General features: G+C 41.3%; 1 protein-coding gene across 1 annotated transcript in view; it reads left to right on the forward strand.

Moving 5' to 3' along the window:
- The first annotated feature begins 4,650 nt into the window (after positions 1–4,650).
- Positions 4,651–26,864, forward strand: part of tbx15 (T-box transcription factor 15) — a 33,239-nt gene continuing 11,025 nt past the window's right edge. The window contains exons 1-4 of the mRNA XM_062401840.1: positions 4,651–5,130; positions 11,054–11,264; positions 14,364–14,465; positions 21,924–22,095. Of these exons, the coding sequence (XP_062257824.1) occupies positions 4,944–5,130; positions 11,054–11,264; positions 14,364–14,465; positions 21,924–22,095 (672 nt within the window). The 5' untranslated portion in view covers positions 4,651–4,943. The remainder of the gene's footprint in view (positions 5,131–11,053; positions 11,265–14,363; positions 14,466–21,923; positions 22,096–26,864) is intronic.

Raw genomic sequence — 26,864 nt, forward strand, 5'->3', positions numbered from 1 at the left:
GTCACATCAATAGTTAGTGGATCTTGATCAAAACAACCCCACATATTTAGGAGTCTGATACTGTGAGTGTGTATTTTTTTCGATTGAGTTTAAGGGGAATGTTGTGTACCTCTAAGTATTTGGGAAAACATTTGACTAGATATTCAAGTGTTTCTTTCTATCATTTGTCCTCTCACCCATTAATCTTTTAATTATTCTCCTCTTCCTCGCCCCCACTCATTCTCTCCTTGCAGCTCCTCCCCCTCCTGAAGTTTCTTCCTTGCACAGTTTTAACTCTGCTCTGTGCCACCACATTTTCTCTAATTGAAAATGCGTCTCTGTGTTCCTGTTATAATCCTGCAGGGACTTTCACACAGACACACGCACGCACAAATACTGTGGATGTGGACCACGCTGTGGTTTTTCCATCTCGGTGTTTACCTGGGAACAGAGCGTATCCTCACTCGATTTATTTCCCTTTGGCCTGTGCAGCTGACAGAATATAAATATAAATATATAGACTACATGAACACGGAGAAGCGGGCTGTAAATCACAGACGCGCAGCATTATGACAAGTCTGTGTCCCTGTGTAGAGACGGACACGCAGCAGAGATACCGGTGCGCTGGAACAAGTTGGCTTTAATATGAAAGCGCCACCGCAACTGACCCGTTTTACGCGCAGGAGTAAAAGGTTTAATAGAGGGGTGATAAATTTTACTTTTTAAAGACACCGTGGTAAATGGATGGAAACGGTGTGTGCATGGAAACAGCTTCAGTTCGGGTGGAGACTAAATAAATAGAGTTATATGAATAGAATACAAAATGTTTCTGTGTTTTACTGATCCTGAACTTAGACTGTGTCGCTGAGCAGAGAAGGAAAATATAAACCTGAAGCCTCCTAACCTTCACACATTATTTGTGTTATTATTATTTTTTATTGCACTTTTACTCAACGAGATGCAATTCATTTAATTCATGTTGAAATCATAGGAAACCTTTGTCTGTGTGTGTGTGTGCGTGGTTGCGCGTGTGCGTGAAAGAAGGAAAGGGGAACGGGATATTTGTTTGTTGGAATTTTTATTTGCAACATATGGCTATAATATCTTACATTATTTTTTCTTTACTTCTGGAACCATGGTGTACACGCTATAGAGACACAGGCACATCTTTACAAATAATATTATTATTACTTGGGCTATTACAAAATGCTTTACACGTTTAAAACAAGATTAAAACGGATGAAACAAGCATTTAAACGAATACACGAAATTTAATTAAACGTAATAAGTGACCATCTTTATCAAATCATTACATTCTAGTAATTAACCACAATAAGTGTGGCTGCATTATATCTGTTTTCACTTTCATAATTACTTCTTTAAAATATTACTTTCATATTTTTTGTTATGTTCGATTTCACTAGACAAAAACATGCGCAATTTGGAACTTTCCTGTTGTATTGACATATAAGTTAACAAAAGGTCATGAGGACAGGCCAGCTCCGCTGTAAGAGCAATGTTATACGAAATATAAGGTAAGAATAAATAGAGAACAAATACACGAAATGTACACTGTATATACGCAACTATGTATGTATAGTAATAAATACAATGTTATAGAGTCAATACTATGAGTAGGTATAGACATTATTGGACATTTTTAAGTAAACGATTATTGTAAACTTATTATAAGCTTCTATTCCGTTATGGGGCTGATCTGGGAGCTTAAACTTTATTAAATATAGTATTTATAATTATTGGGATATGTAAATCAGGAATATCCTAAAGGATGAGCCAAAGTATCCCCTAGTCCTCAATACGCATCAGTTCAAATGATCACAATATTTATCTTTTTAATTCACATGGGTCTTCGAGTCAGAAGGAAATGATATCGGTGAAACAAAGCGGCCTCTTCCTCCTTCATGCGTCCTCTGGTTTATTGACCACGTGTGAAGGCTGAACTCTGACCTTGTTGCTCGTGGTCATCACGGTCACACACTTTCTCATTAAATGCACAATTTCACAGCGGATGCAGCTGAGTTTGTGTTTTTCGCGCAGCAGCATCAGGTGAATGGAGCGTCTGCACCCTGCAGGCAAAAGCCTCCAACCAGGCGGAATCCTCACATCTTTACCCTCAGTTTCTCTCCACACCACTCCTCCTGCGCTCTGCCCCGTCTCTGGCCCGGGGTAGAAGGAGCTGGAGAGCTGCTGTCTGTCTGTGTGTCTGTCTGTCTGTCCGTTTGGGTGTTTTACTGTTTTATCCTGCGGGGTCAGGCGAGGTTAGACGCTTTCTTTCGCTAATTGAATATTAACGACACGTCTGAGCTTGTCCGCCCACCTTCCACGTGTCTGAGGTCAACACAACAAACGGGACTTCGGGTTTTTTACCAAGTGTTTATGCGTAAAGACTCCAACGAGCCGCCAGTTTACTTTTAAAATGCAAAAAGAAAAAAACAAACAGGAAATACTAGTGCGTTTACAAGTGCTTAGATGAGAGAGAAATTGAGAAAATGTTCAAACTTGAATTAAATCATGAATTTAAAATGTTCCATGCAAACTTCGGGACACATCTGGTTCAGTGAGGATCAGCCCGTTCAGATGTGGCGCTCGTGTTTTAGCTCGGGATGGCTCAGATGCCACCGGGGCTATAATTTGGATCTCAACAGCAAACAGTTGGTTTTAGTTTTTACTGTGGGTGTTTAACGAGTTTCCCCCCGTAGGGGATTCAACACCACTCCCTTCGACACATGCGCGCACCCAGAACATTTACTTGTTCGCTTTGATAGGACTTTACGCACAAGCTTTTACGCGCAAAAAGCAGGAAATGTGTCCAAATAAACGATGCACGGAATACAGTTGCTTTAATTTTAATAAAATATTTGTTTCCCTATGTTTGTCGGCTTTTGTTCTCGAGAGTTAGTTTTCATCTCAAACCAAATAGCGTGCACTATTTTCATCCTGTTTGTCCTGTGCGTCAGAATTGCTAAATTGGTCTCTCTTTATGTAGCACTTTTCTAGTCTCACTCAAAGCGTAGAAGCGGTTAATGAAAACACAGTTAATTATAATGATATCCATTAATATTTCCACATAGTAACAAAACCATGCCGGTAAAAAAATAAACATGACACTATGTGTCAATCAAATCTGTTTATCCGAAGAATTTCAGTAATTCATTTTATATTTAATATATTTCACACTCATATATACATTTATATTTGAACATTCTCTAAATTCTAATTTAACATTTATTTCGACCTTTTCCGTAGTTTACCTTGCCTCATAATCCAGTTCTGCAAATATCATATCCAAATTCAAATGTCGAATGCGCAGCGGTGACCTTTGGAAAGATGCGTCCCGGAGCCGCAGGTTGACTTGAAGCCTGCTCTGTGCAAACAGCCGCTCTCCTCTGGCGGATCTTGAACCTTCTTCCGCTGCTCGTCTCCTTTGGTCGCTGACAGAATACGTGACATATTTTATTTTTTCTCCACGTTGGAACGAGATCTGTCTCTCTTCTGTTTCCTGTGTCCTGTGCGTCTTTTCCCGAGCATCAGGCCCTCTGTCTCTATATATGTTTTAAATAAGCGATTTCTGCTCCCTAACACATAATCTATGACGAGTTTGACCAAAAACTGTAAAACCATTACGACTTGTCTGTGTTATTTTTAGTAACATAATTATTAATATAATTATTTTTGTAATTATTAGCTATATTGTAATATGGACAATTTTAGGCTATTGCCACTATTTTATTTAAATATTCTGTCATAACAATTATAACATTTACTTAAATCAAACTCGAATAAGTCTCCCTTGCATTAGACAAACATTACAAAAATAATTTTCCTCTCTTATTTGTTATTTACCTAACTAATTAAGAGACAGGTGATTTTAAAGGTTGGTTTGAGCCACGTTTATTTGGATTTAGCAGCGATATGTAAATAAATGAGCCTAATAATTAATAGACCAGTAGAACAAACAGCGATGGGCCTTCTGGGGAAACCCTGAAACCTAAAATCTAAAATCATTACATCAGCTCCTGAGTTGTTAGCCTCTAATCTGACCTTAAATCAAACCAGTTCATTGCCCCCCTCCGATCTGCGGATCCAGAGAAACCAGTGACACCGTTTCACCCGCTAATCTTCTCTGCTCCTTTGTGTGTCAGAGCGCGCAGCTCTGAGATCAGCCCACCTGTCCCGCTGCAGCTCAGCTGTCGACCCACACAATGAAGCTGTAATGTGACTGTTCCTGCAGGCCCCAGTAATGGTGGAATCTAAATGACTGTGGGATGTGAGGGGCCTCGCGTCGGCCTCATGGTTCCAAACCTGTTGGATCAGTGTACTGAGGGACAGATGACTTAGGTCACTCAAACACTCACAGTTTAAGTATTTAAATGCTTTGTTTGCAGCTTGATTAGTGTTATAACGAAGAGAAGCGATAATAAACAAAAGTATTTTTCCATGGTGGAGTCTGTCCATTAAGCTGCTTCAGTCCGGATCACGTCTCCCTCAGCTGCCATTGGCCAGAACATTTTGTCGAGCTGCCTGTTGTTACTTCTCATTGGACGCGCGGGTTTGACAGGGAGCTGGAGGGCCGCCCTCTGCGCCTGGAGAAAAAAACTCCTCCAGAAGTGAGTATCAATCAGAGAGAAGTTAGGGGGACAGAAAGAGAAAAGAAAGAAGCGGAGTGGAAGGAGCGAGAGACGCTTGAAGCGGCACACCGCATTAAAACGAACCTTTCAACCCTCCCGGACTTGATCTCATGCGCAGCCAGGATGGCACAGTCTGCCGTCAGAAGTTTGATGCGGCGTTTCTAGTCACAGTTGGATTTACTTTGGACTCTTGGTGAATTTGCGCTGCGCTGTAAACTCTGACGTGTGCCGTTTTGATAGTTCTGCTTCTCTGCGTTTTGGACGGACGGAGAGGCTTTTTCGCCGCGTCCTCCCCTTCGGGTGGATTTGAGAGAAATGAGTGAGAGGAGGCGATCTGCCGCAGCTCTGAGCTCGAGAGCCCACGCTTTTTCCGTGGAAGCCCTGATCGGCTCCAACAAGAAGAGGAAGCTCCGGGGCTGGGAGGAGAAAGAGCTGGAGTTGTCCATGGAGAGCCTCGCCACGGACGGAGAGGACCAGGCGCACTGTCTGGATATGGACCCGGGTCAGTGCTGCATACACGCACCACACCGCTCACACGTCCGGATCTCCGTTATATCACTGCATCGCAAAACAAACCCCGAGTCCCGAGTCAAAACATGGCTCCATGTTCAGTGGCCCAACCCAAGACATGTAGCTGAAAGCTCCACGGTCTCTGTGCCAGTGTGGAGTCTTTCTTATTTAGATAAGAGATTCTGCTCTGCTGCACACAGAAGAATCAGTTTTACTGTGTACGTGTATCTTATAGACCTGGTGGGTGCAGACCTGCAGAGAATGTCAGTCACGTTGGTCGGCTGAATAAGTCGCACAAACCAAACCATCAAAACAACCTATAGCGCAGTTTAGGATTTAACTTATGACAGAGACATAAGCTGTGTCTTTTGTCAAGGAGGGTTGGCCTGTCCATGTTTTGACTCTGGACTGGTGGATTACACTGATGTCAAAACACTTTATCAACAATAATGAGCCAGAACACAAAGTTGCGTTTCTGTTTGGCCGCTGTTTGCTTTCAGTATAGACGTGGCTGCAGGCCTGGATGGAGGCCTCGGCTCGTTGCACTCACATGAAGTCAGTGGCTCAATGCGCAAAAGAGAGAAACCAAACTGGAGATAGTTTTTATTAGATTGTTCTCCACAGCAAAACCCTGCATGCTCCTGCGTAAAATTGCTATTACGCAATGGCAGCGTCCGTTTTGCGTCATACAGATAACCCCCAATATTTTCCAGGTACTGCAGGAGAGCGCTCAGAGAACTGAGAAGGTTTAACTCTCGATCACTTGGAGAAAAAGTGTAATTGGTTTGAATATGAAGTGAAACACATCTTTCTTCATCAAAGTGAAATGAATTGTACACTGAACTCAGGATCATGCACAAATGTTATATAAAATAATCACACAAAACAATATATCGGCTTTTTGATCAAATCTAATAAAATTGAACACGGCAGGTAAGAGGTTTATTTTTAATTCATATTAATAATTAATATAAATGCCGCAAAAAAATCCTAATTATGGGAATCGTGATAAAAACCGGTAACATTTTGTATTTTAAAGTTTGTTTCTTGAAACCATAGCACACAGGTCAGTTTTGAAAGCGAGACATATGTTTGCAATAACTGCAATATCTGTGTGAGTTTTTCATTATAAATGTTCTGGTTGGCACGTTTGCTTCAATTAAATAGTTAAATATTTTAGCAGGAAACCTATTTATTAGACCATTAAGTGCATCAGGCTAATTCAATACAAGTGTAATAAATGTATTCTGTTTATTCGCTGTTCAAACCTAAAAAACTCCGATTTGGGGGTTTGAACTGTTAACTTTTGACTTTTAACCTCGAAGCTTCGCTCTGAGCTTCGTTTCCAAGCTGACCCTTTACAGAGCTGAGATTCTATTTTAGTCACAAATTAAGATATAATCTTGCTTGGAAATTTAAGGTCATGCCATCTTAACTCTGTATTAATTAAAATTAAAGCCGCCTTTCCACAAAAATCTCGTGACGCTTGTGGATCCAAGAGAGGCCCACTCCTCATTATTAATACTAGATTTAGCTTGAGATAAACCAATCGTGCTTTCTAATATGCAATTCACTGTTAATGAATGTGTGTAGAAATATAGAGACATCCAGAAGTGAAGCTTCCCATGTCTGTGTGCTGCGGGACACAGACTCAACGCTGAGGCCCGCTGCCGGCCGAAGGCTGACCACCGGGGCTCAGCACCTTTACGCACGGCTCCTCTCCGGTGTGAAACTACTGCCACTGATTGAAAAGCAAAACATAAAAAAAAAAAAACGAAGAAAGAAAAGTAAATCATTGGATGGAAGGTTTTAGGAGAGAAGTTTGGTCATAGGAACTCTCATTGGAGGTGTGTTGTAACTGTTGATATTATATCTGTGTTAAACAAGGTCGATGGAACTAATTGCTCATTACACAGTGGTAAACAACTTGTTTGTGCGCATTTAAAAGGTCATAGATAATCTTAAAAAAAAGAAACCTTAGACATCATTGAACGACCATGGGCTGTTTTTTCTATTTTTAAGTCTATGACGAAGAGACGTTGCTCTGTTCGTCTTCTCCCTGATTTTGTTCCGGGTAATTTCAGGATCTGTGCCTGAATGCTTACCCAGTTCCTAGTCCTTGCCCCCCACACGGTCGGGCTCATTAGCAGGCCTGGTTCCTGGCAGGTTCCGCTGCTCGGGTTCTAAAGCCTCCGAGTTGGCGCGTCGGGCAGCGGTGACCGAGAACAGCGAGTCTCTGTGGTCAGATTATGCGGTTTAGTGGAATCCTTAACGGAGTGATTTTTATTTTAGTGACTGAGAAATGCACAAACCCTGACACAGGCGCACATTTAAAAGTTTGCTGAAAATAAGGAGTTTTGTTAGACCTCACCAATACAACGACAACCACATCCCCATAACAGTTGCCCCTAAGACGTCAGTTTACAAGCTCAACAACATCAAGTATAACTTAAAATTGAACGCCACCTATGAAAGGCCTGATCCAAACTATGTACTATGTGCTTTACAAGGTGACAATTTTACCTTTTACGCACAAATTACGCACAGAACGATCCGCCACAAACATCGAGTTTTCGCCCTGCTAAATAAAACCCATCCATATTTCTATCTCATAATAGCCAACACTAATACCAAATTATCCAAAGTTTGCTAATTGCGTTCAGTTATTTTCTAAAGAGTAATTTCTTCGAGGCTGATAAAAGGGTGGCGTGTATGATTGAAGTGTCCATCAGTGTTGAAACAGGTGCTCTCACGTGTGCATTGGGTTACTCAGTAATTTCAGGGTTTCCAGTTTGCTACCCTGCTCTTCAGAGATCTGATGCAACTTCAGTTAATATATCAACATCATAAACATAATTTCAATATAAATACTGTACTTCAATGTAGTAGCCATATCCAGATGTGTTAACTTCACACCTTCAATATGGAAAAATGCACATTCAGTCTACCGTGCATGTTGCATTCTCTTGAAAGATGTTATTGAACGTCTGAGGTGCGGAAAACCAAGATGGGATTCTACTTCATTTCTGCACCATCAATGACAATATTGCATATTGAATATAAAATTACTTTATATTCAAAATGCCATCCTGTCTGGAAACATTTTAAAGATTTTGTTTAAATACGCTGTGTGTGCAAAATGTTTGGAAAGATGGAAATAAAACCAGGTTTTAGAATTGAATCTTCTTTATTATATACCTTTCTACGTGAAAACAATTAGCTAATACTAATGGTACAGATGATTCCCATAATGACATAATTATTCCCATGTATAGAACATAAAACATCTATCTGCAGCTCCAATTTCTAGCTCTGCCAGGGCGTAAATAAATCTATTACTTAACTGAGCTATCTACATAAAAATAAATAATTGATAACGTATAAATCAGAATTAAATTAAAATAGCTGTACATTTTATTCATTTAATTTCCTTACCAAAGGATTAAACATTTCAAACTCTAAGCTTATTCCTCCTCCTGTAATCACTAGGGAAATATTCTGCTCCTCTGAATGAAGCTGATGCGAGGGACTAATTCAGACCAATTAGTTGCCCACAAAGAATGTACTAATTTTAATGAAGTCCTAGTGAGAGCTGATTGGAAGCTCTTAACCACAGGCCCTCTATGTGAGTGTGTGTGTGTTTGTGTGTGTGTGTGTGTGTGTGTGTGTGTGTGTGTGTTTGTGTTAACCACAGGAGAAATATGGGCGGTTCTTCTGAGAGCAAATTCGTACCCGTTTTTATGCATTGAGCCTAAAAAAACAACTTAATCTTACATTTGGAAACCCAAACAGAACCATGATATTATAAGTGATTATCGATTATTATTATTGATTTGACTTTGATATAAACCCAAAGCTCTGAGTACAGGACTTAATATATGGTTCGATGTTATGAGTTTATATATTTATGGACAGTTTCATTCAAATTTTTTGAATTATGGCAATGAGGCTTGGTGTTGAACTCCATGAACACTATGTGTGTTTGTGTGTGTGTGTGTGTGTGTGTGTGTGTGTGTGACTGGTGAGTGGGGGAGGACAGGTCCTTCAGCCTGATGACAGGGCGGCCAGGCACAGTCAGCCGACCCCCGCTCGGCTTGAACCGCTTTTGCCATTTCCTCTGAACACCTGCGTTTCACACACCAACATCCAGTAGATATGAGGGTTTGCTCAATGTGCCTTTTCAGCCTGTGTCTGTAGTTCTCAGTTCTAATGCCAGAAACATCCCATTCTTTTAAAGTTAGCATTATATTTTCTAAGGACCACTGTGGAAAAGTTGTCTTGAAAGTCTTGGTTGCAACATGAAAACAACACCTGTTTTCAATAATATAGAGACTAATTCACCTTAATATGAGTACAATATGAGTACATATACTTTGTGTGTGTAGTATGTGAATATTTGGCAAACTGTCCAGAACTAATCAGTTACCCCTGATCTCCCCACTCATATTAAATATCTTCGTTTGCATGATCTAATCTCCTGGCCCTGAATGAGAACACTGCAGTGTGTGTAGTAATAAGTATTTTTATAGAGAGCCAGGAGGCAGCTGAACTTATCAATGTTTGTGTGGACAGTTGAGATGAGAAGATGTGGGAGAGTAATCCTGTGTGACAGTCCTCTCTGGCTGCAGTGACATTGGAAATCTCTCCTGAGGAGATGATGGAAAGTGTCTCTCCCATCTACGCCCCTCCTCTCCTCTCCTCCCTCTGCTCCTCCTATATCTCTCCTCTGTGTTTCCAGTGGGGTTGGCTCAGCCTGCACTCCGGCGGTTTAGACTGGGAAGCCGTCCAGTCCTCTCAGCAGCTCGGCATTTGCATAATCATATTTGGGTGCCCTTAGTCTGCCAAGTCGACCTCCTCATGTCAGGGTCCTCGATAAATACTAAATGATTGGAGTTTCTTTTTCTGTTTTTGGGGTGGTGTTGTTAGTGGTGGTGTTGGTGTGGAAGACTCCACTGTAAACGGTTTCTGAGACAAAATAAGAGTTTGCATATGGTGACTTCATGAGACCTTTATCTGCTGCTCTGAGGTGTGAAGGTATAAAGATTTGACATCCAGGCTGGAAAAATATCAAACATCTTCACATTTAACCCCAAAGGCTTTTGTTCTATTTTGAAATTGCACCACACATGTATTTAGTGTCTGTTAAAGGTTCAAGTCAAGTGAAATAATTTCTTTGTGGAGAAATTCTGCATTTCTCTTTCAGTGGAAGTGGATTGTCGATGGTTGGCAGTTTCATTTAACTAAATACCTGGAGATTAGGGAAATATTTGTATGTGATTGACACAATTATGCAGATATCCTCAGCCTTTGCTGATCCAAACTCCATTTGAACGCCACCTCAAAACACAGAGGATTGTGGATGTTGTATTTTCAAGGGTTCCTGTTATTGTCCTGTTATCATCTGCTTTGAAATACAGTGAATTAGTCAAAATAAAAAAATGTGGGGTCTTGCTGGAGTCTGGGGGATGGAAACTTCTCCTGTAGGTCTGGATGTGTTTCAGGTTTATTAATCTGCTCTACGTTGTTACAGCGTCGATGACTCTGACTGGTCAGTCTGTTAAACTCGCTTAAGAAGGAACTCTTGAGGGGAAACTTCGTTTGCGGAACGTTTCCCATCGGAATCCTTCATTGTGTGGCCCAATTTAAAATGTAATATTCCCTACATCGCCTTTCAAACGGCTTTACGCAACATTTACTCTGCTTTTGACATCAACCCAGAACTCCATGACGAGCTGAGTCAACGAGCCAAACTCGGCCGCTTCTGTCCAAGTTGCAGCCGGCAGGTGATTTGGAGTCAGTGGAGAGAACTGCTGCGCTCTCCTCCCCTCGCCAAGTTTCCTGCGTAAAACCCCAAAGCGCATTAATCCGACTGTTTCAGTGCCGCTTTCTCATCATCTTCCTCATTTCCCCTTCAGACTCGGAGGCGAGTCCCGGCTCCGACGGAGAGGGTCTGGCCGAGAGGACGTCGTGCTCATTTGGCTCACCCGCCGACTTGGCCCCCGGCCCCTGCAGTGACCCGTCGCCCCCGACCTCCATGGAGGAGATCCAGGTGGAGCTGCAATGCGCAGACCTGTGGAAGCGCTTCCATGACATCGGCACAGAGATGATCATCACTAAGGCCGGCAGGTAGGACCCACACGCGCACGCACACACACAAAAAAAGAGAGACACACACGCAAACACTGAGATGCTGAAGATGGCGGTTTTTACGTGCAGCCCTGCGGTGCTTGCGGTGGACGCAGACAACTCCAGCTGTGCGTAAAAGGCGATTTAGGATAAAAAAAAATGATTTGGCAAAAATAAACTGCAAAATGAAGGCCAATCGTTTTCCTTTAATTTCTAATGAGGTAAGTTTGTGAAAGCTCAGACTGAAGTCAATCGAACATTTAACAGGTTTAGACCCACAAGCACGCGTAATTTAAAGAAACACAGAGCGGTTCTGTTAGACACAAACACACAAACACACAAACACACATACACACACACACACACACACAAACACACACACACACACACACACACACACACACACAGAGAGAGCTCTGTCTGGAGAGTGTTAACGTGTTGCATATGCAGGCCGCTCCGCTGTGTTCAGGCCTTCATGATGCTGCAGGTTCTTCCTGATGTCGGAGCATGAGCAGCTCTGATTCAGCCTCGCACCCGGGACAACAGTCAACACCCAGGCCGAGCGCAGGAGTTGATCTGCGGGTACACAGGAAGGATCTTTCCCCGCAGTCTGCTCCGCTCCGTGCGCTAGAGGAGTGCCGCGCGTTTCCACTAACACCCCCCCCCCCCTCCGTTCACATCAGTGAACAAATCCTCCTTTAAGAACATATTTGAAGCATCGAAGCAGTAATATAATAACTTTTTAATTCATTAGTTTTGGTACTTGATAAATGTTTTGTTTTGTTTTGATTGACTTCCTTTATTCATAAAAATAGTTTATTTGGTGCAGTAACTGAATCCGTCAAAGGAGGATATAGTAAAAGTCTGTCAGTCTATATAGAGGAATGATGTAGCCTAAACTCTTTTCTTTAGTTTAGCAGCAAATATATACTATTAGGAACTTTGTAATTGAGTTGGATTGTGCAGTATGATACTTGAATGAATGATTATTTAAATGGATGAAAAAAAAGTATAATCCATTATAACTTGACGTTAATTTTAAATTAACTGAGTTTATTTGTGGATAAAGGAAATTTATTAAAAACAGTGGTAGATGCTTTATCCAGAGTTTTAAACCTAATATTATTTTCTGATGTAGAAATTTTAAAACCAGACCTTTTTTTCTCTTTTTTTCAAATAAAACCAAAACCTGTTTTTAATATCTGACTTCAGATTGAATCAAGCTTTCTCCCTCTTCTCCATATATGTTTAAAAGAAAATAAAGAATTAGTTTTAAATTGGTCGATCAGCTCATAAACAGTGAGTTTGCGCTGAAGCAAAGTGCGGGAGGACGCGGACGCGCACGTCTCCGTGTGCATTTCACGGCCTGTTCATAATAAGCTCATAAATCCAGACGAGGAGGGAAGCAAAAAAACCGCCCTCCGTTCTCATTAGGCAGGCCCGGATTTACGAGCTCCTAATCAAAAAGGAAAAATGCAGCTTTTGAAGTGCAAAACGAGGAATTAAGTTGAAATGTCTCACGCTCCATACACACACCGTTATTTAATATTTTCAGTTTGTTGGTTTTGATGAGGTTTGAGCTTCAAACCTTGGTCTGAAGCTTAAAAAACGTTTGGGGCTGGCATATATCTTAAATCCATAAATATCAAGTTCTGCAGATTTATATAAAAGCACATTAAACGCATTTTACGATTTGGACTTGAACACGACAGAAGAGTTAAAATAAATTCCTGCAAAGGTCAGAGGTCACAGTGGCATGGACCAAATATTCACTTTACTGAAAATGGAAATTGATTCAAATGAATAGAGACTGGAAACGATGCCTTGTTTTTGGGATTAACAAAGGATGATTGATTTCCATCGAAGGAGACTTGGATTAAGGAGCATGACGCTTTTGAGATAAAGATTATTTATTTTATAGATTCAAAAATACTAATAATTTGAAGAGCACACGTCCTCAAAGCACTAAACTGTTATTGACCAGATTTCCAGTTTCAAAATTGCAAAATTACTTTTTTGGATGCAAGTCATCCGTTGGACGAGTAAATCAGGACATCCAAAAGAATGAAAATGTACCAAAAAATTAAAAAAGTTAACAGAGCGGCAACATTTTCTTTTCTTTTTTAACTAGTTTCAGCATATTCTCAAAGTGTTTTTATCTAAATCAGCTAAAATATACTGATAGGTTTGACTCTGTATCATTACAGATTGTCATTTGTTTTCATCAGTTGGGAGAGAGATAAAGATGATCTCACATCATCCCTCTCAAATAAAAGTCAGTTTTCATTCTGGATGTCATTTACGTGTTGAAACCACAGTCTCACTGGTTTGAGCGTAGAACCTGTCCAGTGGATTCAATGAAGGAGACACAGCTAGTTTTGTGCTTTTCGGTTTTATGATTATGTAACAGGCTGTGTGCCTTCATGCTGGATTACATCATTATGAAAATCAGGAGCACTCAAAGAAATACAAAATGATAAAGACACTTTATGCTGCATCATGTTTGTTATGTCCTGTTTTATTTAGAGTCATATGATATAAAAAAGAGAGTTGGAAGTGCTTTAAATTGAACAAAGAATCCTTCAGTTTAAATTTGAACACATTTCAATATGTATATACAGCAATTTAGGCTTCAGCATCTTGCTCAAGGACACTGCATGGGGCACACGGACTGAAGGAGCGGGGGATTGAACCAACAACCTTCTGTGTTGTCGATGACCCGTTCTGCCTCCTGAGTCGGAGCCGACTACACAAAGGAAGTGTTTGCTAAATGTTTGTTTTCATAGTTAATTATAATAATCCCAGTTTCAGCTGAAGCTCACCTCAGCTTCCTGTGGCAACAGAAAACCCACATGTAATCACAACTTTTATGTAAATGGCTTGTCTGCGTCTCTGAAACACAGATTGTATTTGTTTTTGCTGGTCGACCAGCAGCTGCTCACACTGACACTGTGTCGGCAGCTTACTGGTTTCAGTGGTAGTGGTGTGTTTTGGGACACTCGTTATTTTCAGAGGTATTTTTAACATTGTTGTCTCTTGAGACGGAGAGGGGCAGAGACTTCATCCTTACTTCATCGTGTTTTGTTTTGTCCTCATCAGGAGGATGTTTCCTGCCATGAGGGTAAAGATCGCAGGACTGGACCCTCATCAGCAGTATTACATCGCCATGGACATTGTGCCTGTGGACAACAAGAGATACAGGTATCTTCCTCACACACAAATAGCATGACTGGAGATGAATGCCTGTGACGTGCAACCTATCAGACATCAGATATTGAATCAAATCGTCTTGGCATTCTTTATAGATGGTTCTTTCCATTTACTGCTCTCCAAAATACAAAAATGTGTCCCACTGTTTCTTTACCAAACTGCTGTTAAAAACCAAAATGATTTTGTTCCTTCTGGTTTCACTGGGGAATGTAATGTCCTGTGATGGTCTGAAAGCTGTTTCAGATGCTTCTCAGCCACGACAACAATTAAGCTGCGGTGAAAATGCTGAGTAATTGTGTTTTTGTCTTTGGCACGAAAAAAATCAAATGTACAGATGCTCCACACCAGCCTGAAATGACAGCTTCGCTCTGAAAATAGCTGCCTCCAGCTTCAGAACTCCTTTTATTAAATGCACAGCTGTGCACAATAAGCACAAGCACGGCCATATATGCATGAGCAAGTATTTAAACTCTATTTTCCTGGACAATTTTCAAATGTCAGACCAACATTTTGACCCAGTTGGATTGTTCTCATCTTTACGCCATTTCTCATGTCAGACCTGTACATAAAAAGGATTTGGACCCAGCAAAGATGTCCCAGCTTTCCTTTTCATTTCTCTGATTTCTCAACTGCTGCAGGGCTGCAGTGTTTTTCTCTCGCAAGCCATTGAAAGTAGTTATTCCCATCATTTGCATCCGTGACGTAAAGCGAAAGTGATTAAAGTGTGCATGTGCTGGAGGAGAGCTTGTATATGATGGATCTCTTTGGATATGCAATAAGACTGATATCCCCGGCCAACGCTCCCAGTGCCTGAAGTTGGAGCCAGAGAGAGAAGATTGAAATGTATTCATCATCCCACAGGCCGAGCCGCAGAGCCAGAGCCTGCCTGCAAATAGGATAACTCTCAGCGTTCAGGTCTAATGGCGGATATGACAAAAAAAAAAACAGGTTGAGATGGAAAGAAAATTTGTGATACTGAAAAAGCTTTGGAGCTGCTGCTGTTGTGGGTGAGTGTGGTAGATTTATTCGGTTACTGTCATGGCTCAGTATCATCATTCTTCAGGTATTATGGCAGAAATGAGGAGAAATAAGATGCAGATGGTGAAATCATGAGGATTTCCTGTGTATTTGATGCAGATACAGGCTGTTACTTTGTGTTATGAAGTGATAATTTGGCAAATAACCCAGAGTCTGCCTCATTTCATTTACAACAGTTTTACCAGTTAAGGCTTCTACAGGCTGTTGCTGTTTTTCTTGTATCCAAGCTGCCAGTAGATTGATTTCTGAACTGGAATGGAGGGTTTAAATTGTGGTTTTACGAGATTTCGACTAAATGACCTCAGAAACAACATTCAGATCAAATGAGATGGTGAAACAAGCTGGGGATATTCTTTGATCCTGCAAAATGAAAACACACACAAACCAATAATGTGTTGGTCTGAATAAAATCCACATTACTTACATGTAATTTCCTAAGAAGAGCTGGGCACTGTAGGTTATAGCAGACGTTATTCAAACCAAAATAAAAAGTGGATTTGTTAGGGACTTTTTTGGCCTGTGGATTGATAGATATGTATTGCATGCATATAAAGCACCGGGATAGTGTATGCGGGTGTGACCAGAAGAATTTATTGGCATTCTTTTTACAGCCATAATAAATAATTGACCGCAAATATCACACCATCTTCTCTAAAACAATGGATTGAACTGGTTCCCTGAGCTGAGGCATCTGATGTCAGATGGATGTGATGATGCTGCTGCTATCGGCTGGTTTTCCAGGTTCGGGTCTGTCAGTGTTGAGTGGACCCCTGCAGTCTTTGCAAGAGTCTGTTTGAAAACAACTCCTCCGAGCAGCCGGTTTTCACAAATGCAGAGATGCAAACTTCACCATATGTTTGAAAATCCTCAGGATGAAGATAGAGTTTATAGACCTTGAGCAGAAGAAGTATGTTGTACAGACGTTAGAGCTCATTGAGCTGCTTCACGATGTTTTATTTTCATTAAAGACGTGAGTGTGCCACGTGAATATTCCCTCCATCTGCAGGACAAAATCATGTTATCTCACAGGGAGAGCCCTTCCTGTCAAATCAGATGAAAAACAGGCAGGGCGGAGAGAAATGAAGACACAAGTCTGCATAAAAACAATCGATTAATAAAAACAAAGTGACTTCTGCAGTGTGTGGGTTTGATTCAGGTTTCCTTTCTCTGTCATTTCATATCGTTTTGCATTAATGTAAAGTTTTCCAGCAGAGCGCAGCAGACGTGCTGCCCTGCCGCCTCACCACGCTCTCCGACCAGCGAACCAAGACATCGTGGAGGATTTTTAGAGGCCATAAGAGCTTGTAAAATAAAATAGGATTTTCTTCCTGGCTGGGGAATTTACCACAGGGCTTTGCAAACTGAGCTGGAGGCTGTCGTGGTGTGTCTCAGAGTCATGGAGAGTTTGGGCTCTGGAAATCCGGTCTTTATTGGAATCAACTCACTTCACTTGGGCCTCCTGCCCCTCTTTAGGAACGTCTCATTAAATCTCCATATATTACAATTCTTTCATGTGGACAGTTGCTCGGTTTGCTCTGAGCTCAGGACTCTGATCACAACTCACCCCATTCGTTCAACTGTGCATTAGAGACACACATAAACATATTGAAAATGGATAAAACATACAAGGTGATGTCTTGTTGTTTATTTCTAATCTTTATCCAATAAACTCAAGTCTGTTAAACTACATCAAAGTAAGACATTAACTATCTTCATAGGGACATTTGGTACTTGTAAGTCCAAAAACACACGCATAAAAGTAAGCACATGACACACACACACACACACACCAGTACATACAAAAGCATTAATGTTGCTATACATGTGAGGTCAGTCACTGAATTCAACCCGACCCAAACCTAAATCTGAAGTTTTACCCACATTGTTAAAGTTGAATTAAGTTAATCTAAACCAAAAGCTAATCTTTAATCTAATGTTACTCTCATTTGATGTTATGTTTATTTCTGGCTCATACACTTGACCTGATATAAGTATAGAAACACACACACACACACACACACACACACACACACACATGATACCCTTACAAAATTAGAAACACATTCTAAAGGGATAAAACACACACCAAAGAAAGCTGTGGACCTATACTTGTGAGGACAATCATTCAAAACAAACTCTTGTTAACCCTGGATTTATTCGACCAAAACATAAACTTAAATATGAACTGTAACTAAAACTGTAACTAATAAATACAAGGCCAAATATTAAACTGGTCTTTTTAAGTCCTTATTTTCCTATATTTACTATGGCATTTGGTTTCACGAAACAATGTAATAGAGAAATACACATACACATACACACATTCACACAAACACACACGCACACACACAGACATACACACTGTTACAACCAGAACCTTAATCTAATTTGGAACTGACCCGGTGAAGATGTGAAGATTTGCAAAATATTGTTGCATTTTTGGTGCTGACACCTGGTTCTCATAAGTATAGAAACAAAAGAACTCCCACACACAATCAAATTTAAAACACATACAAATACCCACAGGCCTCTACGTTGCTATTTCTTGGGACAGTCAATTGATCCACGTTGATAATCTCAATTTTTCACCCTAAATTTAAAATCTAATCGCATAGTTTAAGTGTAAGAGACAACTTGCAAAATATTACTGATGATGTATTCTAGTGAGGACATTTGGTGTTTTTTAAGATGAATAAAAGACACAAAAACACAGAGGCTAGTCTTTGCACACATTCATTACACCTATTCCCGACCTAAGTGTAATCCTATAGCCTAAATTGTGATTTTAAATGTTACCTAATCTCCACTCTAATCTCTCATTTTATCCAATCTGGTCCTCATAAGTATAAAAATAGAAGACACCTGGATACAGAATGAATAACCCTAACAGGGAATAGCCAGGGGCCTTGTTATATTTTTGAGGACTCATTTAACTATCTTTGTGAGAACATCTGGTCCTTGAATGTATAGAAAGATACAAGCACACACACACACACATACATAGGTACCTATTTAAAATTAGAAACACATACAAAGCCACAGAAACACACCTACAGGAACTTTTGTCGCCATCCAATCCCGACACCCTAAAACAACTTGATCCTATCACTCATTCTAACGTTTAACTGATAAACACGTATCTGAGTGTGAAACAGACTCAGTGTGAAAATTAGCAAAATGTCATCGTTTATCTGTCTCTGTGAGGACACACACACACAAGTCAACCCTGAATGGGATTCAATAACAATATTATATAGTGTGTAAATGTGTGTTTTTATGTGCATGCCTGCGTGGGAGTATGTGTGTGTGTGATGAGCTCAGCACACACACCTATACACATAGACACACACACATGCTGATGAGTGTAATTGTGGATTTGTGAGTGAAAGATAGGAAATCAGGGGTGTGCGCCCCCACACACACCCACCCCATCCACACACCCACCTCCTCCCTCCCCCGCCCGTCCAGTAAGAGTGTCACATAAAGTCCAGTCTTTATTGATCGTGCCGGTGCCAGATGGCAGATTTATGGAAGATGAAAGCGGGCGGACTAATCAGATTTCCAGTCCTGTTTGGGGCTAAAGTTTCCTCGTTCCTTAACACTTTCCCTGCTATGCCGAGCGTAACCCTAAACAGGGCTCCAAACAGGAAATGACAGAAACGCCCGGCACCCTTTGTGACTGTATACGTCCGGTGTGTGTGTGGAGGTGTGTGCTTCGGATTACTGAGACGTGCAGAGATGTTTGTTTTCCCTCGTTGAACGTTTATCTGACGTTTATGTGTTGTTGTCCGAATAGAGAATTGAATGATAGAAGTGGCCTATGTCATTAAGAGAGGAGTTATGAGAAGCTTCATTACTGATATTTTCCTGTCTGGCTCATAACTAATGAGTTATTAATGAGTTGAATCTCACGTCTCATTTTCGGCTGAAGTAGGCAGCTCTTTATAGAAGCTCTAAAAAACACTTGGCACAATCTGATCGGCATGAAGCAGACACAATGTTATCAGGTTAAAAAGTTATCAGGTTACTGGTGGATATGTATACACAAGCTGTTTGCTGACAAGTTCTCTGCTTCAACCTAAAATGTCACGAGCGTAGGAGCCCTGTATGACACGTCTCCTAAAATGTAATTTAGTCAATTTGGTTTGGTGTTCGGTCTCTACACTGAGCCAAAGGAAAGTCAAACTGAGCGAATGAGTGGAAATTGTGGACATGATTAGCTGCGTGTCTAATCCTTGGAGTTTTGTGGGGCCAGTTGGAACTACTGCAAAAACATTCATGCAAAACTCAATGCAACAGAAAGGGAGTCGGTGAATGAATCATGACGTACATGGTGCATTCGACCGGAATCATCAGATCTTTGAGGAGCGATAATGAGACTTTTACAATGCATGAAACCAACAGAGAATCTGTCTCCGCTACTGTTGTTGTGATCGCCAACGTCACTCGATGAGTCTCAGCCGCTGCTGCTTCGCCTCTTCCACACTGCACCCCATGCAGCTCTTTACAATAAACAAACCGAGAGTGCAGCTGAAAAGACGAACGATCCTCGAGACATGTGAGACACATAAAGACACATAGAGGCACCAGACTGAAGAGTTACAGCCCAAACTGAGCTCCCTAAAATTAAAATTTGCACTAAATCCTCCGTGTTAATTCGAAGAGTCTGTAATATTGTAGATTTGTGCATGAATGTAATGTTGAAAACATCCGTTCAGAGCTGACTTGACCACCAATATGGCCAACATCCCTCGTAACGCCCCCCGATGCGTTTTAAATCTGTGCATGTATTTGTGTTCTCTGCGGCAGAAAGAGGCTGAGTATGTATTTTTGTGTGTATTGGAATGTACTTACATTTTATGTGTACGTGCGTGAATGGGCGTGTGTGCGTGTGTGTGTGTAATGGGGTGGTGCAGCCCTTTGTGGCAATAACAAAAGGACCAAATGAGAGTTTTGTCCGTGTTTCAGGAGTGAGTGATGACTTTGGCAGAGACGCTGCAGATAAAACACTTTGGACTGAGCGCCCGGCCAGAACTAAAGGCAAACAGCTGTGCTTCACACTCTCTCTCTCTTCTCTTCTCCTCTCACTCTCTACCTCTCTCTCCCCTTCTGTGCTCCTCTCTCCTCCCATTCTTCCCCTCTTTTATCCCTCTGTCCTTCGACTGTCTCTCTCTTCATCTTTCTTGCTGATTTTCTTCATCTGACTTCACCGTCTCTGTCTGTGCATTTCTCTCATTTCTTCTGTTCTTTTCATTCGCTCCCTGCCCCCAGCCTTTTCCTTCTGTCGTTTGTTTTTTGAATGGTGCATGCTACAGCGACTGGTGGTTTCTGGACTTTTTACAAAGGAGGGTAAAAGTCGTTTTCTTTTTCTTTCTTTCTCTCTTTCTTTCTTACTTCCTTTTCTCTTTCTTCTCTCTCCCTGCTGTTTAATGGGTGGGACGCCCCATAGTACCCAAACTCACACACAACCTCATCAAATATTATGGCTTAACTAAATTGAAAGTGCACAGCTGAGTGTGTATGTGTGTGTGTGTTTGTGTGTGTGTGTGTGTGTGTGTGTGTGTGTGTGTGTGTGTGTGTGTGTGTGTGTGCATATGGAATATTTTATGTCGCCGTTGTTAGAAATTTCAAGCACAATGAAGAAACAACAGATGAGGTTTAAAAGTGGGCGCCGTGGCAACATGTTTCCAGTGTTTGGAGTTGTTTTCCAGCGTAGTGAAAGAAGCAGAGGCGTTCAAGCCTGAAGTAACCTCAGAGATTTAAATTAAGGGATTAACGATTATAAATCCTGGAGATTTGATTTAACTTCTGCAGACCAACAACCTGATGTGTGATGCATGAAAACAAATGAAAATGGAAATTGTAGTTTCAGAATAGTGCTGTGATCGGTTCTCCTCCAACACTCCAAACAATTGAGCCCGATCTTCCTGCAAACTGTTCAAGAAGAAACATCCAGTGTTTATATGATATTTGCAGCTCAAACTAAAACGACTCGAACAGGCAAAATCAGTTTAAGTTTACGGTGAAACATTCTCACTTTATTCGTATCAGAAACAATTAACATAAACTGTAAACTCAATGAAATAGCCAGTACAAAAAGTTTTCTGTTTTAAGATATTACAAATTTGTCAACCAATTCTGTACAAAAATAAACCTTTTATATGTTTCATAATATAACTGTTTATAATGTGACCACAATATTTGTCTTCACTTTCTGTGTCTGAAAAGAAACAAAAAAGAGAATTCTGCCACGGTGTGAAGCACAATTGCACTCTATAGTCAAGCTTAGTGTTAAGTTTCATCTGTGCAACACAATGTTTCTGCTCCTTTTTAGACAAATAGCCCAAAATAAAATCTTCTGTTACTGGATGTTTGTGACACCTGCTGTTCCTCCCTGGTCTTGTCTTGCAGGTATGTGTACCACAGCTCGAAGTGGATGGTGGCGGGAAACGCCGACTCCCCGGTGCCTCCACGGGTCTACATCCACCCAGACTCCCTGGCCTCAGGAGACACCTGGATGAGGCAGGTGGTCAGCTTCGACAAGCTCAAACTCACCAACAACGAACTGGACGACCAGGGACACGTAAGCAGACAACTCTTCATCTTCACAGCTCCTCTGTCGCTCATTGGTTTGACATGTTGTCACGAAACATCTGCAAATGACTCAAGACGATAGAAAGATATTCAGAGCATCCTACAAGGCCTCAGGGTGCTGCAGAAACATGCCGATTGAAGAATTTTGATGCATTTGCTTATAAAGGAAAACTGAGGAGGTTCTTTGCGGACATGTTGGTTTCATGACTCACATGAGCTATGATGCTTGTTCAGAATAGATTTTCTGCAAAACACGACTCACACATGTTGAAGATTTGTCCGTTCTGATTATTAGCTTTCTAAAATAGCATGTGTTTGAGGGATATGAACTCATGCCCTTGTTTTAATAGGCTGGTCATTTCCTTCATGGGTCTGTCAAGCATTTTCTAATGAAGCGGTTTCGTTATATGCACCTAATGACTCCATTTGATTTGTAGTTTGCCCCAGCAGCCACAGCACTACTGAGCTTAAATTTAGGTCCGACCACAATCGGTTTAATTTACTGCCGCGCTTGTTTCCAGGCAGTATCAGAGGTGGGGAGGTAAAGTCAGTCTGTTACTGGACTCGGCTGCTCTGATCGTGAAAAGTGGGTTTTCTAGGTGAAAATATTTAAGTGTATTGCCACAAGTTCCTCAGCAGTTTGTTTGATTTACTGTTTTTCTTTATGTATCATTAGCAAGCAGGCAGCATGTGAGACCCTGACTTTATAACTCTGTATAGTTATAAACAGAAAAGGGACATGCTCCTTTGATTAATAACTCTGACTGTCCTCTTATAGCTCAAAGCTGCAAGAAAGAGGAGAAAATGCTAAAAAGAACATTATAAAATTACCAAATTCTACAATAAGAAACATTTGTGCAGCTGCATTGCTGCAAAGCTTTGATAAAGTTAAAGAAGGGACGTAAACATGATCCACATTTTAAGTTATTTTTGTCAGGAGTTAGCTGGTATCACGCAAGTGCAAAAAAGAAATGAAATGGATAATATTTGTTAATGTCCGACAGATGTCTAAGGAAGCAACACGCTTAATAAGCCAAGATATGTCAGTCAGCTTTTCTTCATGTTTCTCTTCCACTGAGACCAGGGATTACTTAATGGATCCTTAAAGAGAACTGCTAAATGTATTTTATCTAAAAAATCCACGTTTTGAACACCAAACCCAAACACAACACGTTGCCCAGTGAGAATACACTGCTCAAATGTAACCCTCTGGAGTCACTGGTCACACGGGCGTGATCAAATGACATGACCAGTACAAGACGTCACTGCGTCAACACCGAGCCACATGAGGTGCTGGTTTCTACAGGTTGTTTGGTTTTGGCTTTGGTGTAGCCAGCGAAAACCAGAGATGGTAGGAATTGTATTAAAAAAGACGTGCAAATAAACGTTTGCAAGATAGGAAGGTGCAGGCGTTGCATTTAATCTCAAATGCTTCTCACAAAATGAACATTATCCTCTTGGAAGGTGAATGAGTTAAAGATTATGAAACCACGAGTGAAATTAAGGCTTAAAACTCAGAGCGTTCTTCTTGCAATCTTACCACGAAACGTGTAAAACCACTCAGGGTAAGAATTTCTGTTTCATTCAAGACTTTTTGCGAAAATTAAAAGATTGAATCAATGGCAAATCCACCTCTGTATTAAAAACCAAGTACTTTTATATACTGATCAAATACTGGTGCAAACAGGTGATGGAGCGATTAGAAAAGAGTAGTGACGGCACCAGAAGAGAGATGTTTACAGCTCTCTTCTGGAGATGTCACAGCTCGGCACATCATCTCTGTGGTGACAAATGAAAAAAACATATGGGCGTTGGTGGGCGAGGATTCACATGCTGTGTTCTCTCAGAGCGAGAGGGAGGTCGACGCTCCTCTGTTTTTGCTCAGCTTTAGTTCTTTGTTTCCCCGGGGGAGGATGTTGGAGGCCAAAGGAAATTAATTTTTCAGCTTCCTGTGTGGGAAACCTCTCCACTTCTTGCTCATCCTCCTGCCTCGAGCTGTCATGAACCGTCTAACTCATCAGAAACAGACACGGCGCTGCATGTCGTGAATCATCAGGCGTCCCACTGCACAACAGAAGCAGATTCTTACGTGAGAAACAATATTTAATGCGTCTCAGACAGCGCATCCTCCTCCAGACTGATGAATTGTGCCTCTACTAGTTAGTGATGATGAGATCTGCAGGTTTAACTGCATTTGGACCAAATTATTTCAGAAGGATCTTTTATTGTTAAAAATATTGTGATCAAAGCATCTGCAGGGAAACAAAACAAAAACACAAAAATAAACATGACAGCTGCATGAATTTGTATTTATGTGTATTCTATACTTTTTGAGTATTTCTGCTGTGGCGAGCACTAGAAGATAAAAATAAAATGACATTCCAACTGTGTATAAATATCATCCTAGAGAGATAAACAATTATTACAAAAAGTCAAGGTTTTAAAAGTAAAACTACTCATGCAAAAAAATTGCTCCTTTGACTGTGTTTTTGTCATCCATTCATCCATCGATTCATTCATCCAACCATTCATCAATCCATCCATCCATTGAGTGTTGAGTGGGGTCTGGATCCAATCCCAGCAGACTATAATTAATACCGCATTCTTAATTACTTTGTAATTGTCATTATAGCAACTGGTCAGGATGAAGCTCATTTTAAATTATTTTTATCTTGTGTTTTTCATGATCCGATCAAATGTAAGTTAAACATTGAACTACTTTGACTATAGAGTTCAAGTAGAAGTAAATTAGAAAGTGAAGTCAATTGAACATTTTCCCTCTGCAGTGTAGAAGAGTTCACTGTTACATCACTGACTGTGGTCCAATGTTTATATAACAAATATTATTTGCTTCCAGTAAACATGAACTACTTTGACTGCAGCGAACAGTGAAGTAAAATGAGAATATTCCCTCGGTTGTGTAGAAGAGTTTGAAGTATAAAACATATTAGGTCATATAAGGAGATGTAAAATATCATAATATATAGAATGTAATATTGCAGCGTGTGTTCTTTCTCATGCATCAACAATAAGTCGGGATTAGATCATAACAACATGACCAAAGTTCACAGCTCAGCGTTCTGGTGTCATCTGTATAAATAGAGGAGATCACAATGAAAGCTAGCAGTGCACTTTTCTGTCCTTGGGACGCCCTGTGCCCGGCTGGATCGGTTCGTCTCCGTCCTCTTGGGTTCACATCGGCCTCATGCTGTCACTCTGGCCTGTCGTCTATTTCCTGTCTCTCCCCGCTGCTCTATGGGAAAATCTAATAAAACGCTGAAGCAGCCTGGACCGGCCAATAGAGGCTGTTTTTTTCATTGCTTCCATTTTGCTTTGTTGCTCAAGATTGATCGCATTATAATGTGTCACTGCTGTTGCTCAGGATCGCTCAAAACATGGTGGACACAACACAGGCTGCTTTGAGCACTTGTTTTCGGAGGTTTCTCACATGACAGCAGTGTTATTGTGGCCCCGCTCATATTCTGTCGCTGCTGGTGAGCGTCCAACTGAGAGTCCGCACCGCTCCAGTGTGTAATGAGTAATTTCATGAGGACTTTAAAGTGTTTCTTATCTATGTTTGAAAACTGAAAATGAGGTGAATTTGACGTGAGCTGATTTCCTGGGGAGATACACACGACATCTGCAGGATGTGTCCGTGTCTCTCCGGTGTGAACGTCCAGATGACTTTCAAAGGGGGATCAAAACAACGACATTACCAACCATGAAAAAGAAAACATCACTTATTTAGCGTAATTGCATTTGAACGCGGACAACTGTCGGCCGAGGTCCTCTGGCCGCTCTCTGGGTTGATGTTGTGAGTTCGGCATGTTGATGTGCAATCAGATTTGACTTTCCATCCCCTCGGGCTGGCCTGAGACTAAAAGCATGACTCCTCTGGGCCTTAAGGCATCTGAGTGTATCAAGGTGAAATCTTTATTGCTAAAATATGACTGCGATTCTGCCTGTACTCGCTTCATGAGAGCAGGCGATGGGGTTTTGCTTGAGCACCAGTTGCCGCTAATAGACATTGGAAATCTTTATCCTCTCAAAATCTGTTTACCCTCACCTGCAGAATGAATCATCATTGTCAATAGAACATTAAGTGACAGTATCTGTAAGCAGTTTGGCCGGATTTGCAGTCATTTAATGCTTATTGAGAGAACAGCTGCAGGAAAACGCAGCCAGGAGACACTTGTTCCTTATGGGAGACATTTTGCACTTTTTGCTCGAGGAAAAGACACGGCTCAACCCACATGCTTTGATTGACATGTGATCTGAGCAGAATGTGCCAAAACACTAAAGAAATGAACTCAGTGCGGCTCTAATGAACACAAAGTTCTGCAGATCAGAGCGTGCATCTGTGTGTTACGACTCCGCAGCCCCACTCCTAATGTGCATGTGCATTTGATGTCGCGTGCGTTAGCCGGAGTGTGTGATTCGAGGTCTGGAACGATGCATGTAGTGTTTCTGATACTCTGAGCTGTTTACCCCCCTAACGGGCCTGGTTTGAAATGACCTCCTCTGTTGTAGAAGGGAGCGGGGTTCGGGGGTTGTTCGGCTCTGGGGAGGTTTTCTCACTCTCGGATTAATCAAGAGCAGACAGAGGCCCCGAGGCCCCGAGGCGAGGCTGGGGCCGACACCGTCTGACGCCTCCGCTTCTCTGTGAAATAATCCTCGGCCCTCCTCCGAGCGTCATCTCAGTGTGAACGCAGTGTCGAGTCACTCTGAGAGGGAATCTGTGGAGCTGTGCATGCTTGT

This window comes from Platichthys flesus, chromosome 13 (genome assembly GCF_949316205.1).
Source record: "Platichthys flesus chromosome 13, fPlaFle2.1, whole genome shotgun sequence".
NCBI lineage: Eukaryota > Metazoa > Chordata > Actinopteri > Pleuronectiformes > Pleuronectidae > Platichthys > Platichthys flesus.